At 51.7% G+C, this 13,373-nt stretch overlaps 1 protein-coding gene across 1 annotated transcript in view; it reads left to right on the forward strand.

Moving 5' to 3' along the window:
• LOC139597419 (ligand of Numb protein X 2-like) overlaps positions 1-12,855 on the forward strand; it is a 31,209-nt gene extending 18,354 nt beyond the window's left edge. The window contains exons 5-10 of the mRNA XM_071442753.1: positions 861-1,226; positions 3,134-3,316; positions 4,314-4,488; positions 4,658-4,868; positions 9,052-9,210; positions 10,041-12,855. Coding sequence (XP_071298854.1) covers positions 861-1,226; positions 3,134-3,316; positions 4,314-4,488; positions 4,658-4,868; positions 9,052-9,210; positions 10,041-10,176 — 1,230 coding nt within the window. The 3' untranslated portion in view covers positions 10,177-12,855. The remainder of the gene's footprint in view (positions 1-860; positions 1,227-3,133; positions 3,317-4,313; positions 4,489-4,657; positions 4,869-9,051; positions 9,211-10,040) is intronic.
• The last annotated feature ends 518 nt before the right edge of the window (positions 12,856-13,373 follow it).

The raw sequence follows: 13,373 nt of genomic DNA on the forward strand, positions 1-13,373 counted from the left end.
CATATTCTCTGTGGGCAGGTCCAGGGTGAGAGCTGCTGACTGGCAGTGAGTGTCAGCTCCAGAATGAGTAAATGCAGAGCTGCAGCCCCAGCCTGACCCACAGCCAGGGCACTGCCCACACTGGCAGGGCTGTGTGGCCCTGGGTGACCCAGGTGACACCTTGTACACATGGTGACAGCTGTTAGCTCCTCCAGCCATGGCTGCCCAGTCATCTGCCAAGCCATAAATCCCCATTGTCCCATGGGATTGGGCATCAGGAAGGGCTGGCAGCTCCCACCCAAGTGGCTGATGGGATCTCTGAGTTGGTTTCTCAGGTAGACCAATGGAGTGACTCCTGTTGTACCCAGTTGGATTGTCCATGCCTCAGTCTCAGCAAATAGGGCAGGACCCACATTTAGGAGCACTATTAACATCCTAAAAGACTGCACAGACTCTGATGTGACAACAGGAAAGGCAAAACGTTGCCTTCTCAGAGCCACCCTGGTAATTGCATAATTAAGTGGATGATTCTAGAAGCTTGTAGACTATGGACCACTCAAAAGTGGAGATTTGTGTCTTCTCCAAGCCTGTAGTGAATGCTGGAAATTAAGGCAAAGCAGATCTGCATTTACATGGCATGGAAGGAATGACTGAACATTTTTAGGTTTGTTAGCTGTGTGGGTTGTCCTGTCTTGTTCCTGTCCTCAGTTGTTCACCAATTACAGTCTAATTCCATCAGCTTTCTTCATTCTTTTCTAGAAAACTTTGCTCCCTAATCAGACTCTGAGATTGCACTGGGAGTTTTCCATCCTGCCCCACACTGTGGACAGTCCCTAATTAATGTGGGCTCTGATTAGTGAGTGCTTTGTTTGTCTTTGTAGGTGAATGGCGTCAACATCAGCAGCGTGACTCACTGCCAGGCTGTCTCCTTCCTGCGCCACCCAGGGCCTGTTCTGCACCTCATGGTCCTGCAGGAGAAGGGCTTTTCCAACAGGACTGCCCAGCAGGATTGCAGCTCCAGCAGCAGGGAAGTGATCCACGTCACCTTGGTGAAGAGAGACCGATCCGAGCCCCTGGGAATCAAACTGATCAGGAAGACGGACGAGGCAGGGATTTTTATTCTGGATCTCTTGGACGGGGGCTTGGCAGCCAAGAATGGGAAGCTGAGTCGGAATGACAGAGTCCTTTCAATAAATGGGCAGGATTTGAGGCAAGGAACTCCTGAGGCTGCTGCCCAGATCATCCAGGTGAGTTCAGACATGGGAATGGCTGTGAGTGGCTGCTGGCAGGGCTCCTGTTCTGAGCCAGGGCTAGCAGAACACACCAGGACAGGCTGCATTCCCCCAAATCTCTGTCATGGAAAGTGACTCCCCTCTGGATGTGTGGGCAGCACCACTTCCAAATGCAGATAAACACCAAGAGTGGGAATCTGTGGTGAGTCAGCCCTGACAGGTCTGAGGGGAAGCAGTGCCTCATGGCACAGGAGTTCACCTGAGGAGATTGCAGCTCCTGTGTGGTGTTTGCAGCCTCTCACTCAGCCTTGCACAGGAAATGTTGGGATGCACTGGGTGGATTCATGCAGCAGACAGGGATCAGGGCAGCCTCTTGTGCTTCCAGCAGTCACACTGAAGGTGCTGGCTGGGAGATGGGATGGGCTGGCAGCACAGACAGAGCCCTTTGGACTGATTTGAAGCCCTTTCTCCCCATTTTATCTGTATTTGTGAAGAGAGACTGGAAAACATGGGGCACCTCAGGGTGAAAGCATTCCAAGGTACTGAATGGGTAGAAGAGGGGTGGTCTTTCCCTGTGGAATGTGCTCCTGTTGCAGCATGCCAGAGGTTTTGGTGGAAGGAGTGGGCAAGGAATTCTAGTTAAAGGATTAAGGACTGCTGCATGTGCAGCAGATATCACCCAGATCAGTTTAAATTCTTTATCTCCCCAGGCGAGTGCCTCCAGTTTGTGTTTTTATCTACAGATCCTGACACAATGCTCCTCATCCCATTCTGTTTATATCCCAGAAAGGATGTGAGGTCAGCAGGAGGGAGAGGCAGCTCTCCTCACAGTTATCAGAGGAGCACAGTGCCATGGGAGAAAGAGCACAGTTCCAGCACTGAGCTCCTTTTCCATGTTGTGCTTCTGTTCTGGGGCCTCTTGGAATTTGTTTGCATCCCACAAGTGCTGCTGCATTCCTGTTGCAATGTGCACACACAACTCCCATATGAGGAACTCTTTTGATCCCACTGGAACCAGCAACCAAAGCCCCAGAACTGGCTTCATGAGGTTTGGGGGTTGAATCTCTTTGGAAGTGGCATCTGTGTAGAACTGTGACAGTTTTCCAAACATGATTTGTTCCTCTGAGGACTAATTGAAATCTTTGCTTAAATGTAATTTTAAAAATCCCTTTTCCAAGGCCAGGGAATTCACTCTGGCACCAGGGCAGCAGGGTCCTGTGTCAAGGAGTGAGAGCAGCAGCTGCATTTCTGCCATGCAGGGCAGGAAACACCCGAGTGAGCCCTGGGCCCTCCCCAGTGAGGCCCTCACAATGAGGCTCTGTCAGGTGATCTGAAGGAACAAACCCAGTGAGGGCAGCAGGAACAATGGGAGCACTTCCCTTGCAGCCCTGCCAAGGCCAGACAAGCAGCTGGTGAAGTGTTTAACCAGAGGTACCCTGGGGAAAAAATGGATGGGAGATGGTGAACAATAGATGGACAAAGCTGGGAGGGAAAGAGCTTTAACAACTTCCTGTGCAATAAAAGCATCCAGTGCTTGTCGTGGTCACTGTGTGGAGCAGCCAGGGTTCCAGCTCTGGTCACTCTGTGGCACAACACAAGATGCTATTTTAGTTGTTTGTAGCAAAGTGCAGGAATTAATCATCCACCTTCTCTTGTTTGGCATTTGTTGGGGAGGGAGGCATGAGTGAAGCCTGTCTCTACTCCTGTTCCTTCTGACTCATGTTTGCTAATTCCCTTTTTCTTTTTCCAATCACATTCCCTGGCTCATCACAAAAGACTTTCCATCACATTGAGGAGCTGGTGGGGAGCCTCTGTAGGAACTGATGCCAGCCCTTCTCTCTCCCCAAGGCAATGAGGGCTGTCCCTCATTTCTAACCCATTTCTTTGTCTTTTTAATTTCCACTCCTCGTTTCTCTGGGCAGACCACGGAATCCAGAGTGAACTTTGTGATCCTGAGGCAGTCTGGGCTGCAGCTGGGGGAGCCAGGGGAGGATGGCAGCACCTCCAACAGCAGCAGCAGCAGCAGCAGCAATGGGGGCAGCCCTGTGCACCACCGGAGGCGACCAGACCAGAGCCACTACAGGAGAAAATCCACCTACCAGAAGGTGGGGCTGGGAAATGAGGCCAAGGTGCTGCTTGTTCCTGGTTTAACAAATGCATTGTGTTGTGCTGGGATGGTGTTTTGTCACAGAAGGCTGATCAGCAGCTCCATTTCTGCTTGGGCAGGTTTGGGGCTTCTGGTACTGAAAAACTGCTTTGTCATCTATAGGGAAACATAATTTGAAGGGAAAAAGGTGACAAAATTTCTTCAGTGTTGATGCAGAGCTGGTGTTTAGTCATTTGAAAGGGCAGTAAGGAATTTGCCATCCATGAGATACGTTGGGATTTGCTTCTTGACATCCCTCAGCCTGCACACTGAGGGTGCTGCAGTGACACCCAGCTGAGCTGGGCTGGGGCCAGAGCCCTTCATGGTCCAGGAGAAGAATCCCCAGGTGGCCCCGTGGTGCTGCTGTGACTGCAGGGGGGCTCTGCCACCCTGGGGGCACAACAAACAGCAGCAGCAATGAACCCAGAGATAACCTGTGTGCAGAACTTGCATCTGAGTGACAAACCTGCTGCAGCTGCTCAGAGGGCTGTGTTTCAGTGTCCCTGGAGCTCAGGGAGCTCCTGCCCTGTGTGGCTGGAGTGTTGTTCCTGCATTTAAATCCCTGAGTAGCATTTACACCCTGTTGTACAGCCTGTGCTCTAATGTGTGCCTTCACTGCAGCCTAGACATTCAATCAGGGAGAGCTTCACTGCTTGGCATGAGCAGCCCTGATATGAGCTCATGGCTTCTTCCTCAGTGCAAAATTCCCCTCCTCAGAGGGAGCATCTCCCTGCAGCAAATGGATTTGGGATCATTAGGACAGCACTGAGGGTTCACCCTAGAAATGCTGCTCTGTTTTCCCACCCACAGCAGGGACATGGGAAGCTGACTTTGCCCTCCAGCAACATTGCTGGAATGCTCTGGATGATGGAGACAAATGGTGCTGTCTTCCAGAGCTGGGCTTCTCCTGTTAAATGCATGAATGAAGTGCATTTTGTGCTGTCATTGCTTTGTAGGATTTGCCTCAGGGATATGTAAGTCATGAGAAGACAGTTGCAATAAAAAAGGAGCCAAAGGAATCTTTGGGAATCACAATTGGAGGTGGAAGGGATAACAAGAACAAGCTCCCTATCTATGTGACCAGTGTGCAGCCCATTGGATGCCTCTTCAGGGATGGCAGAATCAAGAGAGGTAAGGGAGGCTCTCAGAGCCTTTCTTCTTTAGGAACTGTGGGGTATTTTCAAAGGAATCTGGACTTGGACCCTGAGAGAGGCTGGAAAAGGGCTCCCATGACACCTTGAGGCTGAAATGGGCTCCATAGCCCAAGGTCTGTAACAATCCCATTTTATTTCATCAACAGGGGATGTCCTTCTGAGCATCAATGGCATCGATTTGACTCACCTGAACTACTATGAAGCTGTCTCAGCTCTGAAATCCAATGCAGCTTCCCACTCAGTCACACTGAAAGCCTTGGAAATCCTGTCCCTGAACTCCCCAGAGCCAGCCCTGGACATCAGGGAGCAGGGGTTCAGCTGGTCTCCCCTCTGGATCACATGGCTTGGACTGCCCAGGTATGTGTGTCAGGGACTGGATGGAGAGCTGGTAATTACAGGGTTGACTTTCACTCAAACACTAGAAATTAATTACTTTGTTGATGAACTTGGAAGCATTCCTGGTATTCCCATTTAGCTGAAAGGCAGTGGAAAGCCTCATTTGCCAATGAGATCATAGAATAATGAGTGCATAAGGAAATTCCACTGTTTTGCTGGAGTGACATCATTCCCACACTCCTGTTGGACAGTAACCATGCTGTAGAGGCCCTGAAACCCCCTTTTTAAAGAGAAGTAGTCAATGTTAGATACAGTCCTTGCTAAAGTACTGACTGAAATCCCTCTGGGGCTCTTTCTGCATCCCCTAAAGGAGCCAAGAGACACCTGGGCTGTCTGGGAGTTTCTAATCTGATCATCTCACTTAGGGGCAGACATTCTTTCAGTCTAACTCTTCTTGGCTGTTGTAAGTGTGTCATCTTCAGCATGAAGCAGAAATGATTCTGCACAGTTGAGTTTTCCTGCTGCCAAGCTTTACAGCACAGGTTTGAACCTGTAAGTTCCAAGAGAAGTTTGAATTTCCCTCTCCTTCCTGGAGGGGGGAACCTCTGGCTCCCTCCCTTTAGCAGTTACATCAAAACACTGTGAAAAGCAGAGCCAGTTGTCATCCCAGCTGACTGCAGGAGCATCTGCAGGTGGAACAGAAAGCCAAACCTGCTGTGGGAAGCTTGGATCATTTACAGCCTGGTTCTTTGAGACACCTAAGGAAGAACCACTCACAAAGCCTCTGTTGTGTTACTCAGCAGCCTGGAAAGAAATGCTCAACAAACCAGCCCAAGGAAAGGGAGCTTTTGTGTCTCCTGTACCTGACCTGTGCTCACACCTCCTCCCACCCCCTCTGCTGCCCCAGGCATTGGCCTGGCTGCTCCAGGCAGGTCTGCTGTGAGCTGGCCCTGAGCTGCACCTGGAGAGCCCAAAGCAGGGCACAAACCCTCAGCTGCTGCTGCAGTGAACTACAGCAAGGCAAAGCCTGCCTGGGCTTCTTTCCTTCCTTTGCCAGTTTTTCTGGCTGTCAGGTGACTTGCAGCCTCCCCATGCTCTGTGCAGGGACTGGAGTCTTCTCTGCCCCTGGGTCCCCTGCCTTCATTTCAGGGGTGTCCTGACATCACCTGCATTTCATGCATTGCTGGGAGCTCCTTTGCTGCTGCTATTGATGTTCTCCCTTCTTTTGACTCCTGAAGCAAGAAGTGATTCCAGATTCTTTTACTCCAGCCTGAATTCTGCCCTTGGAATGTGTCTGCAGTTCTGGCTGTGAGGGTTGGTAGGGGGCACACAGCAAGGTTATTTCTAGGTTATAACAGCAAGGTTATTTCACTTTGGGATCTGACAGAACCTTCCTCCTGTTTCCAGCACTAGAAATGGCTGGAATTCCTGTGCTTCCTCCCTGCCTCTCCCACCTGCTCCCAGTGAGACCTGGTGGCCTCTGGCTGCTCACCCACCTGGTGTTGGTCACCTGGGCATGTTCAGGGTGCTCTGGCACCTCAGGGAGGTGCAGCTGCAGTGAGATCCCAGTGCCATCACTGCTGTGGGGTGGTTCCATTGCAGAGAGCTCCTGTCCCACCCACACTGGTTTCCTTTGCACAGGAGCAAACCCCCAGAGCTGCAGGGGAATGCCCATTGCCCTGTGGCCCTGACAGACCCTGTGTGCACCACACTGGCACAGAAACCCCCAGAAATGTGCCCAGACTGGAGCCAGCACCAGCTGTTCCACTGGCATCTGCTCCTGGTGGCTGTCCTGGCCCCAGTGTTGGTGTGTCCTGCAGGCTGAAAGCTCAAAGCTAATTGCTTGTGCAATTTTGGGTTTGTTCAGCTTTTTTTCCCTCAGTTATTCCTCTGTTCCAGCAGAAATATCCCTTTCCTTTTAGAGGAGTGTATTTGTTTCTAGTTTGAACCCAGACTTGCTGCTGAAAGGTGTGAGTTGAAACGAGTGCTCAGGGCTAAAGTGAATTTGGTCCTTGCAACACTTGAGCCCACAGTGTTTCATTCAGGCTTTGATTCTTGTACCTGTGATTTCTGTTTCTGTCAAACAGAAACCTTGGTTTCTTCCTAGCATTGTGTTAAATCCACACCAGTCACTGCCAGTATAAAATACCATCTCAAAATTGGTTTGGACTGGGCCCGTGCTCTAATCCAGCACACCCTGGATCCCAAAGGTACCAGAAAACAAAAATTTAGCTTGATTATCTTTTCTCTCTAAAACCTTTGTTTCTTGAAAGCACAGTGCACTGTGTGGCTCGTGGAGAAGCATTTTCCTGCCTCCCTCTTCCCTGGGCTTTATGTGACTCCAGCCTGACTCTTCCCACAGGAACCATGTGGAGCTCCCAGTCCCACCCCTGCAGCTCAGAACTGCCAGCTCAGCAGCGTGCTTGGCACCGTGCACCCTGCGCCTCGACCTTCCCTAAACTCTCCAATTCTTTTCCCACAGTCATTTCTGATTGTGGTAAATTAAAGTTTTTCTTCCTAGAACCCCTTTTTAATATGGAAAACGGATTCCTAGCAAACAGCCCTTTCCAGCTCCTGGAGAAACGTGCCTGATGTTTGTATTTATGCTCTGTGCTGACGTAGCCACTGTTGCTCTCGGGGCTATTCATTTGCAAAAGCTGCCACAGCCATGGCTCAGAGCTGTGTTTTTGCACTTGTGTGGTACCGGTGGAAGGAAAGCACGGAGGAATCAGTAAGCTCCAGCTGGGTCTCCTGGTGTTTATGTGTGAAAAACTCCTACAAAAGTAAATTACAGTTTGAAAGTAGATAATTGGATCTTTCTCCTGGTGAGAATTTAACTGGGAAGGCTTTTGAAATCTGAAACTCCTCAGCAAAGTGCTCAAGCAAAGCCCTTGAGGCAAAAACGTTTATTAGGAAAAGTTTAGCTGCTGGAATAGCTCAGCGGGGGATGATGAGCAGCAGTTTCACAGCTCAGGTGCCAGGACACGGCCTGAGCTGGAGGCAGCCTGGGAGCCCAGGAGAGCTCCTGCCACACCCTGTGTGTCCCCTCCTGGGGCTCTGTGCCCAGGCAGTGCCCGGCTCCCCGAGGACACAAACCTCAGCAGCTGGAATGCAGAGCCAGGAGCTCTCACCGAGGAGCCCAACAGCAGAGTGGACATCCTGGATCCTGCAGGAATGGACATCCTGGATCCTGCAGGAGTGGACATCCTGGATCCTGCAGGAATGGACATCCTGGATCCTGCAGGAATGGACAGTCTGGATCCTGCAGGAATGGACAGCCTGGATCCTGCAGGAATGGACAGCCTGGATCCTGCAGGAATGGACATCCTGCAGGAATGGACAGCCTGGATCCTGCAGGAATGGACATCCTGGATCCTGCAGGAATGAGCAGCCTGGATCCTGCAGGAATGAACAGCCTGGATCCTGCAGGAATGGACAGTCTGGATCCTGCAGGAATGGACAGCCTGGATCCTGCAGGAATGGACAGCCTGGATCCTGCAGGAAAGCCCTCCCTGCTCTCCCCTGGCAGCTGCTGCACCTCACATTTGCTGCCAGTGATGCTGAAAGCCTCCCTTGTGCCAGTGCAGTGCAAAGAGGGGATAAAATCCCTCCCTTGTGCCAATGCAGTGCAAAGAGGGGATAAAATCCCTCCCTTGTGCCAGTGCAGTGCACAGAGAGGATAAAACCCCTCCCTTGTGCCAGTGCAGTGCACAGAGAGGATAAAACCCCTCCCTTGTGCCAATGCAGTGCACAGAGAGGATAAAATCCCTCCCTTGTGCCAGTGCAGTGCACAGAGGGGATAAAACCCCTCCCTTGTGCCAGTGCAGTGCACAGAGAGGATAAAACCCCTCCACTCTCATCACCTGCATGGGTGTAGCTGCTGCTCACTGTTCATTTGGGTTTGTCTCTGGTGCTGAGGGTGTTCATTAGCAGAATTCATGAAGTTTTTCAGGAGTCTTGCAGACCCCAAACCCCTTTAGAGCTGGGTGATTTCCTCTTAGCTCTTAAACCAATACTCTGCAAAGATTTCTAAATGCCTGACATCATCCCATTTGAGAATTAACCCTCAGACACACCTTGCAAAGGAGTGTCCCAAATCCTAAAACCCAGGAAAATGAGGCTGTTCATAGCTGTGCTTTCAATGAGGGAAAACAAATTCCTCCTCAGGCAATTTTCCTCCTAACCTCTCTGTTTTTGACAACAGCTACCTTCACTTTTGTCAAGATATTGTCCTCAGTAAAGGAAACCTGGAAAGTTGGGGCTTCAGCATCGTGGGAGGCTTTGAGGAAAGCAAAGGAAACCAACCCTTCTTCATCAAAACCATCGTGCCAGGCACTCCCGCGTTCCGGGACAGGAAACTCAAGTAGGTGTGAGGGACCCGGGAACCGTCCCCACCCCAGGGCTGGGGTTCCAGGCTCTGAGCCTTGGAGGAGCTCAGCTCCAGTTAATGGCCCTGCACAGTTTGAAAGGTTATATTGTTGAAGTTTATATTGTTGCCATGCTTGTAACAAACTGAGGCTGAGTTAAGCAGTTTTGGTTTCTCCATAAAGGTGCAAGGAAAAGGAATTTACAGCCCTTTAAAACCTAACTGTGAAGGGATTAATTTTGTAATTAGGGAAAAGTAAAAAGGGGATGTTTGAGATGAATCTTGGAGGTTCCAGCCTATAAAACCTCTTGGATTAGGAAAAGTATCCCCAGAGAAGCAGCAAAAGCTCTCCTGTGCAGGAACCTTAACCCGAGCTTTGCTGGGGTGGGTGTTGGTGAGAGATCCCAGGGGAGGAGCAGGGTGGGGCTGCCAGGGACACAGGGAGGGGACACAGCCGGGTGCAGGGAGCTGGGCTGTGCTCCAGAGCTGAGGGGGAGCCCTGGGCTCAGCCTGGTGGAGTGGGGACAGGGCTGTGGGGCTCAGCCCTTGCACCCCAGAAGGGGCTGGGTGTGCCAGAGAGGGCAGGGCCCTCTCCCAGCTCCGGCGGTGGCAGTTCAGGAGCTGCAGGACTGACCTGGGCCAGCAGGGTTTGAGCAGCACAGCTCCTCCCCTGCTGCCTGACCCTCACTGCTGTCACCCAAGCATCAACAGTGTTCTCCTTTTCCCTGCCCTATGGCTGAAGGGAAGTGTTCTCTCAAGGAGGAGTTGATGGTTTGGCTCAGGGTTGATACTGACCCCAGTCCTCACTGGATGCTGTCTCTGGGCAGGTGTGGAGATGAAATCGTGGCAGTGAACGGAGTGCCAGCAATAGGAATGAGCAACTCAGAATTAATCCCAATGCTGAAGGAGCAGAGGAACAAAGTCACCCTGACCGTGGTGTCCTGGCCAGGGAGCCTGGTGTGACAGCTCCAGCAAAGCCCCAACACTTCAGGTATCCAACAGCAGCTGGGCAGCACCCAGGCCACAGCTGCAGGAAACAGGGACTGCCCCACTGCATTGCCATGGAAAACTCGCTGCTTCCTTTCTATGGAAAACATTTTACCAACAAATCTGGATGCTGAATTCAAAGTAAGGGTTAACCCAAGAGTTGTTGAGCTGCCCAGGCTCATGAAAGCTCCTTAGGATTGGTGGAGCACAGAAAGCTCTGCCCAGTGTTTCTCCACAACCTGCCCTGGAGGCTGCTGAGGCTTGCCTCGATTTTAGGACTCTGCTTTCCCTTGAGTATTTGAACAGGTTAAAACAGAGGCTTCTAGAAGCAGCTACTGGATCTGTAAGGATGGGGACCCGATTTAGGCATTTCTATCAGGATTTCCCAGCCCTCATTTTTAGGTGTCAGTAACCCAAGGGATGATTTAACAATGAAAAGCCCACAGTAGCTCAGAGCTGCTGGGGCAGCCTGGTGGAGCTTTGTTACCTGCAGGAGGGTCCTGGCACAAATCCCAGTTCAGGATCCTGCCAACTCCACTGATTGACTGCAAAGGGACAATTTCAACAACTTAAAAAACCACTCTCAAAGGCATCAGCAAGAGGGGTTTCATTGAAATATGATGTTGCAAAATGTCACTTTATCAAAGGTCAAGGGTAAGATTCACTTATTGCACACGGGTTTCCCTGGTTTTAGGATTGATAAAAGCAGCTTTTCCCAGAAGGGAATGGGCTGGTGTCAGACAGCCCTGGCCCAGCCTGATGCCTGTTTTATTTTTATGTTGCCAGTGCTGAAGGGCAGAGTTCAGGCAGGGGCAGAAGCACCTGTACTGCCAGGTGAGATTTCTCCTGCAGTTCCCTTCCTGTCCCTCTTGCAGCTGGAGCAAAAAAATCAACTTACAGGATCAGGGGAAGCTCAATGGATCTTGGCTGCAGGAAAAGTCACCTCCAGAAGGAGACTGTGCCCAGCCTGGCTTCAGTTCAAACCCACTGTGCAGGTAAAATTTACAGTTAAAGAACTGAAGCCCAGGCAGGGTGCTTTGACCTCTGACACTGTGAAAGTTCCTACCTGCAAACTCCACCTGAAGCAATTCCCTTTTTTAGCAGTTTAATGAGCAATAGAGATGATGGGTTTTTCTCAAACCAGGTTGCACTGAGAGATCTTTGCTCCTGTGCTGCACCTTTTGCCGGAGCAGCTTTGTAAGAATCCAAGGAGTCTGTCCCCTGTCCAAATGCTGCCTGGAATGAATGTTTAATTCATTGGAATGAATGTTTAATTCCTTGTAGCAGCCCTGCAGGGAAGAGCCCAGGCCTGGCTGAAGCTTCTCCTGGGCTGGCAATTTGTCATTTGCTGTCCCTGGGCCTTGTTCACACACGGTGACTTCACCTCCTGTGCTGGGAGCTACAGGCAGAGACAGCAGGGCCTGTCCCCGAGCCCAGGACACTGCAGGACCCTCAGCTCACCCTGGCAGGAGCCCAGGACACTGCAGGACCCTCAGCTCACCCTGTCCCCGAGCCCAGGACACTGCAGGACCCTGAGCTCACCCTGTCCCCGAGCCCAGGACACTGCAGGACCCTCAGCTCACCCTGGCAGGAGCCCAGGACACTGCAGGACCCTCAGCTCACCCTGTCCCCGAGCCCAGGACACTGCAGGACCCTCAGCTCACCCTATCCCCAAGCCCAGGACACTGCAGGACCCTCAGCTCACCCTGGCAGGAGCCCAGGACACTGCAGGACCCTCAGCTCCATCCTGGCAGCAGCCCAGGACACTGCAGGACCCTCAGCTCATCCTGTCCCAGAGCCCAGGACACTGCAGGACCCTCAGCTCACCCTGTCCCAGAGCCCAGGACACTGCAGGACCCTCAGCTCACCCTGTCCCCGAGCCCAGGACACTGCAGGACCCTGAGCTCATGCTGGCAGCAGCCCAGGACACTGCAGGACCCTCAGCTCACCCTGTCCCCGAGCCCAGGACACTGCAGGACCCTCAGCTCACCCTGTCCCCGAGCCCAGGACACTGCAGGACCCTCAGCTCACCCTGTCCCAGAGCCCAGGACACTGCAGGACCCTCAGCTCACCCTGTCCCCGAGCCCAGGACACTGCAGGACCCTCAGCTCATGGTGCCAGCAGCCCTGGCTGGGCTGAGAACACCTCTGGGCACTCTGGCAGCACAGCTGGGGCTACCTGGCCTCCAGGGCTGCTTTCCTGTTGTTCTACTGGGCAATGCTGAGAGCAGAATAATCCACAAAGAAAACTCATCACTGACCTCGCTGGGACACAAAAACATGAAGCAATTTTTTATCTTTTTCCAATCAATGTGCAGAATCTGTACCTGGAACAGTGAACACTGATGTGGACAGAGAGAGGGTGGTTCCCACTGCCTGCCCCAAATGTGGGGAAGGGGCAGCAGGGAGGAGCTGTGCAGCTGCTGGGCTGGCAGTGGAGGGAGGAGGAGGAGGCTGCAGAACCATTTTTACTCCATCTCCTTTCAAGGTGCCTTCAACTTCACCAAAATGTCCTCATAATTTAAATTTTGTTTCCAAAAATCAGCTTGTTAATAGATGTTGAGTTTGTTTTGATGCCTTTATAAATTATTGTAATATTGCTGAAAAATATGCATTAGGTGTGGTTTTTACCCTTTCTTTCCATGTAGTAACTAATGCCCCCAGAACAGGTCACTCAGCAAGACTGCTGCAAAAAGTGACCCTGTGGCAGGAAACAGTGTCATTGTCTTTGCTTCTCCCAGGAAAGGAGCTGGACTCTCCTGAAATGCACTGTGGCTGGGAAAAATCCCTCAGCAACAGAAAACCCCACATCCCAACACCACTGAACCTGCAGCAGCTTCCTGCTGCTGAGTACAGATTATTTCCAACACCCCACCTGTACATTTCCCTGATAGTAAAGGCACTTTACCTCTATTTAATGAAAAGAAACCAATTTAAAACTACTTACCTCAACTCCACAGCTGCTCCTGGCCCCAAAAGCCTCCCCATTTGTGAATATTCTGTGAGCTGGTCCAGCTCATTGCAATACCACAGGAGGAGGGGGAGCCCTGACTGACTCCATGCTGGATTCCCCATGCCAGTCCCCCAGCCCCACCAGGTGCAGACTGGCTGTGATCACCAATAACTGCAGGAGCTCAGGCAGTGGCTGTGGAACAGCCCTGGCACCCCTGGAGA

Source organism: Agelaius tricolor, unplaced genomic scaffold, assembly GCF_023055355.1.
Source record: "Agelaius tricolor isolate 1412-34295 unplaced genomic scaffold, bAgeTri1.0.p SCAF_17, whole genome shotgun sequence".
Classification (NCBI taxonomy): domain Eukaryota; kingdom Metazoa; phylum Chordata; class Aves; order Passeriformes; family Icteridae; genus Agelaius; species Agelaius tricolor.